This window comes from Malania oleifera, chromosome 5, assembly GCF_029873635.1.
Source record: "Malania oleifera isolate guangnan ecotype guangnan chromosome 5, ASM2987363v1, whole genome shotgun sequence".
Taxonomy (NCBI): Eukaryota; Viridiplantae; Streptophyta; class Magnoliopsida; order Santalales; family Ximeniaceae; genus Malania; species Malania oleifera.
The window spans coordinates 73237462-73243045 of NC_080421.1; the positions used below are offsets into that span (position 1 = coordinate 73237462).

Genomic DNA, 5584 nt, shown 5'->3' on the forward strand with positions numbered 1-5584 from the left:
GCTCATATGATCAGACGCATTCCATGAAGTCAAAAGAGAAAAGAAGAAGAAGAAGAAGAAGAAGACATTTTGATTTAATTTGTATCACATTTAAATTTTAATTTATTCCATGAATAATGCATGCATCTGCATGATATGGTTGAATGCTCTGATGATCATTGTTTGACCTTAGGAGACTTTACCTTTCAAAAAGACAAACCTTTTTCTAAAAGAATAAAATCATAAAAAATATTTAGAAATAATTTAGGGTCAAAATAGGGCCAAAATTGAGTTTTTAAATAGCCCTGGTCGACCGACCCATTGACGTTTAAATCACCACGGTCAACCGACCACACCATAAGCTAGAAGTCAAATAGTTGACTAAGCCTTGGCTGACCAACCCTAATTTGAACGTAGCGTCAATGGTCGACTGATCCAAGAACTTGACCTTTCTACCTTCCCCAGCTGACTAAACTTTTTAGTTCAAAATAAGCCTCAGCCGACCGGCCATTTGGCTAGCTAACCAAATCCACGAAGAAAGGGAAATTTCCCTTTGTTCAGCCAACTGGCCCCTTGCTCGTCCAACCAAACCCTTTTGAAATTCAAAATACGTTGTGAGAGGACAACCGATCGACGTTTGGACCGATCGACCAAACCTCTCGGGTTTCGGTAATTTTAAGCGCTTAAACATGTTTTATTTTTAAAATACCGAGCGTGTCCCTTAACGGTCATATTTTCCAGAACTCTATATATACCCTTTCCATAAGTCTAATTAGTAACTTTAACTAGCCAAAATTTTCTCTCAAATTTATTTAGGCTATTTTTAATCAAAATTCTCCCAAACTTATTTTTATTGCAAAAATCTTTCCTTTAGGGCAAGATTTTTAATCTTCTACTCTCTTTTCTTTTGTTCATTTAAAAAACCTTTTGAAAGAGAGCATTTTTTATTTTAGAGCATTTATTTTTGCATCCATGCTCTCATAGACAACTTTTTATATTGCAAAAATCATTTGAAAACCAAAACCCTAGGTTCTCCTACTTCGCATTGAAAAATACTTTTCGAGAAAATTTCTTATTAGGGTGAAATCTTTGAAGCACTTATTATTTATATTATTTTTTAAAGATTGAAAATATTATTTTGAAAATAACACCCTTACTCTCTGAGCATATTTCATATCATTAGAGAATGCATTTTCTTGAACTTTACTATGTACATCTCTGCTTGTATTTAGAAATATTTTATATGTACAAAAATGTTTTATTGTGCCGATTGGGTTCAACCCGTAAATTGAATTGGAGAGTCTTTGGCCTGCAAGAGAGACCGATTCGATTCAGTCTGAAAATTGAACTGAAGTGTCTCCGCCCCGTAAGGGAGACTAGTTGGGCTTAGTGGGGTAATTGAGCTGGATCTTGGCACCACCCGTAAAGTGTTGCTGGATTATAGCTCCGCCCGGTAAGTGTGGTTAGTGTTTACCTTGTTTTGTAAGAAAACGTTGTAAATGACTTCTACTCCACCCGTTTAAGTGAGTAAGAATAGTGGAATCTTAAAAAGTATGCCCAAAGTGGGGATGTAGATTAATTTGACCGAATTTCGATAACAAATATCGTGCGTCTCTCTCTCTCTCTCTCTCTACCTCATTTAATTTAGTGCACTTTAACTTTCGCACATATATGCTTATTCATTTATTATTATAATTATTTTTACATACATGCCTTTAAATTTAAATGAAATATATATGTTTCACATGTATGTTTATATTTAGCGGCTAATCGTTTTACATACACAATTATATTTGAATGGAATATAATTTGTGATAAATCGGTGAAATATTTAAATTAGTCAAAAAATTTTAAATTTTCAATTAACCATCTCTTTGAGAACCACAACAATTACAACAATGAGACAAACAACAAATGTCTTTAATACTTCAATTTTACAACCATCGAGGATGTCGCCGTGGACAGCAAAATAATTTATTTAATGGGAGCGTGAAATGTCCCTCGCAAAAGCATCCAGACTCGTGTCAAAAGATCCACCTTCAGCGGTTGCTTTTTGACAAATATCCTGAAGCTCTTTCACCCTTCTCACCATTTCTCTCCTCTCACAGCTCTCCGAATCCATGAACCTCCTCACAACCTCAGCGACTTCCCCCCTCTCCACCAAATCTCCAGCTCCCCGCTCCTTCCTCGCCCTCTGCCCAACCTTCCAATCCTCAACAATTACCTTACTGTTTGGTACCTGATCCATAGCCACGGGAAAAGTAAGCAGTGGCACTCCTGCAAAAACACCTTCCATGGTGGAATTCCACCCGCAGTGAGTCCAAAACCCACCCACTGCACAGTGACTTAACACCCTCAGCTGATCACACCACCCCACCACCAACCCTTTGTCCCCCGCGCCCTCTTCCAGCCGATGAGCTTCGCCACGCGCCACCCGCAGGTACCGGACGCCGCTCCCGGACAAGCCGGCCGCGATCTCTTCCATCTGGGGACCGGAAAGCGAGAGGAAGCTTCCCCAGGAGACGTACAAGACTGAACCTCTGGGCTGAGAGTCCAGCCAGCTCATGACATGGTTATTAGGGTCGTTGCCACCATTACTTTGTGCTGCAGAAATATTGGGTGTGATCAGTTTGGGGTAGGGGATGAGGGGGCCGACGCAGTAGACTGGCTTTGAGAATTTCGCTTGAATAGCGTCAACGATGGGAGCTTCGAGCTCGTGTATGGAACTGAGCAGCAGATACTGAGCTTTGTGGTCTAAACGGACCACGGAATCCAGAGCTCGACGGAGGGTTGGCTCACTAATCCCATGGATAATTGTTGGAAGATCTGCCACCCGCGTTGGAGACATTCCTGGGATGTAATCCACAATTTCATCCTTCCTCTGGCCTATTTCTTTTTTTTCATAAAAATAAATACACAATATTAGGCACTTCCCACAAAATTTTTTGCTAAATTTGAGAAATGAAAATTTGGGCGACATCTCCACTGGATACAATCGATCCAACATCAATAAAAAAAAAAAAAAAAATGGAGATGGGGAATTAGTAACATAATAAGGTCCTAGTGGAAAATATTTTTTATTTTTATTTTTTTAAAAAAAATTATAAAAAATAAAGTTGAATTTATATTTTTATAATATTTATATAAAAAATAATTTTAAAAAATACATTTTCTTCTTAAATTTTCAACTTTATTCGAATATATTGATTTTTATTTGTATGGATTATTTGTGCAATTTTTCAAAATTTTACACAAAATTTACATTCAAATCCTAATATTCGTAATTTTAAATATTACTTTATATAAATTTTAAAAATAATATTTTTTGATAATATTTTTAAAATTTTAAAATAAAAAGTTTAGAACTATTTTGAACATTTAAATGAATTCTTTAATATTTATCTTTTTATTATAAATCTTGAAAAATATTTAAGGTTAAAAAATAAAAATATTTTTTAAGAGACTCTTAAGCCCTTTCGAGTTTCGAGTGCCTGGATTATTTTTTTAGTATGATTATTTCATGGCATGCCTAGATTAAGAGTTTGATTGGAGGAAAAAAGAAAAGTAGAAAATTTATTTTTACCGCGGACACTTGCCTGACGAATGGATCGGGAAGTGGCGGTGCTGCACGAGCAGATCAAAATGGTGAAACACAGAGAATACGGAAGCGGCCATGGGCCAAAACGACGCTAGCGGGATCTTGCGGCGGTTTCCGACATCAAGGGCCCACACCAGCGTCGTGTCGGCCAGAATCACCGTCGGCGTCGGATCCAGCCGGTCGAGGAGCCGTTCGAAAGGGGCCTCCATCTTCGTCCAAACGGCGTCGATGAAGCCGGCGAAATCGGCGGCGCGGACGAGCTCGGAAGGGATGATGTTGGGGATGGAGTCGAAGCGGATGTTGGGAGGCTTGTCATCGGCGCCGATGAAGCCGAGCCACTCTTCGGTGAGGACGAACGTGATGAGAACGTTAAGGGATGTGCGGGAAGCTAGAGACTTGCATAGGTTCATCATAGGGTTGATGTGGCCTCTGCCGGGGTAAGGCATCGCGACCACGTGGCATCCGGAGAATCGTCGCCCGCTGGTGGCGTCCATTTCTGTGAAAATGGAGAAAGATGAAGATGATGGAGGGTCGGCAGAAAGAAGCTGGAACAGAGACCTTTATCGATTGGTGAGGCGCTTGCACTTTACCAAAAGAGCTAAGGTTAGCAGTGACGCGTGCCAAATAGCAGGACAAAGAATATACACTAATTAGTGTTGAGCAGGTTTTCTACGACTTGACTTGACTTCCATGCTCCTAGACTTTTCTTTTCTTCCCCCAAACTATTATTGTGTAATTTAAAAAATTGAAATAGTTGTATTTGAAAACATAAATTTAAATTTATATGAACTTTAGAATAAATAAAAAATAATTATTTTTAAATTTAATAATAAAATATTTATTTCTTTCTTTTTAGATATTGAATGAAACCATTAAAAATATATATAAGGAATAATTATTTCTTTAATTCTCAAAATTTAAATTATATTTCATCTTATTATAATAAATAGCTATTTTTCTAAAGCAATATGCTTTTATAATTACTATACTATTTGCATATAATATAAAAACAAATAATAATAAAGCAATAATTGATATTATTTGAAATATAATCAATTTTTTGTTCATTACTAGTAAGTTGATATTTGCATTAAACTTGAGTTATTTTTTTTTTTTTACTTTTTTGTCCTTATAATTTAATATATATATATATATATATATATATTTATTTGTACTAAGTTTGTTGCCACTCAAATACAGGAACTACCCTTGAAAATATCATTTCTTTTTCATCTCGCCCCTTGAACAGTATTACACGGTAAAGCAATATTTCAGAGTATAAATTTAAGAATGTATTTAGAAAAAAAAATTAATATAATTTTGTTTTATGTTGTGTCCAAATCTAAGGTATAAATTTCCTTCTCCCAAATATAGGGTAAGAGTTTTTACTTGTTTATTGAAATTATTGGCTATATAAAATGTTTTGCCATAAGCCAGTGGCATGTACTCTAATTTGTGGAACAAAAGAAAAAATAAATTCTACATATACATATACATATATATATATATATATATATATATGCACACAAGGTCAATAATCATTTTAATTATGATTTAATGCTACCATAATAACGTCAATTTTTAGAAAAAGGTAGGGCGGAAGTCTAATTTGGAGATTTTTACAAAAAATATTTAATTTAAAATAGAATAAACACAATTATAGAGTAAGTGGTCTAATATTTATAGAAATGAACTCAACATTGGAAAGTCAGTTTTAAGTAAAATAGACTATTGAAAAATAAGTTTTAATTCAAATGTCATTTCAAGCATTTAAATGTCAGCGAGGAGAGAGAATCGAGACTTTTGGAAATTAACACTATTTAAAACTATTTGCACAGACAAATAGTATGGAAATTATTTATTAATATTTTTCTATTCCCTATATACATTGTAAAAATAAAAAATTAATGAATTAGTCATCGGCCATGACCTGACATTTACCCTGCACACCATTGTGAAGAAACTAGATCAGGTATTGTTCTTAGGACAATCACCTCCATCGGAGAC

At 35.4% G+C, this 5584-nt stretch overlaps 1 protein-coding gene across 1 annotated transcript; it reads right to left on the minus strand.

The window, feature by feature from the left end:
• Positions 1-1815: 1815 nt before the first annotated feature.
• On the minus strand, positions 1816-4411 carry LOC131155624 (UDP-glycosyltransferase 87A1-like). The gene is made up of 2 exons (XM_058108877.1): positions 3576-4411; positions 1816-2871 (listed from the first exon to the last, which is right to left on the minus strand). The coding sequence occupies exons 1-2, from the start codon at positions 4069-4071 to the stop codon at positions 1958-1960; spliced, it is 1410 nt and encodes a 469-aa protein (XP_057964860.1). The 5' UTR covers positions 4072-4411; the 3' UTR covers positions 1816-1957.
• Positions 4412-5584: the final 1173 nt, after the last annotated feature.

Bases quoted from the DNA above. Each gene is read 5' to 3' on its own strand.
- LOC131155624 (XM_058108877.1), bottom strand. From the start codon at position 4,071: ATGGACGCCACCAGCGGGCGACGATTCTCCGGATGCCACGTGGTCGCG. The intron at 2,872-3,575 runs GCAAGTGTCCGC...ATGAAAAAAAAG, and splicing joins CTTCCCGATCCATTCGTCAG to AAATAGGCCAGAGGAAGGAT.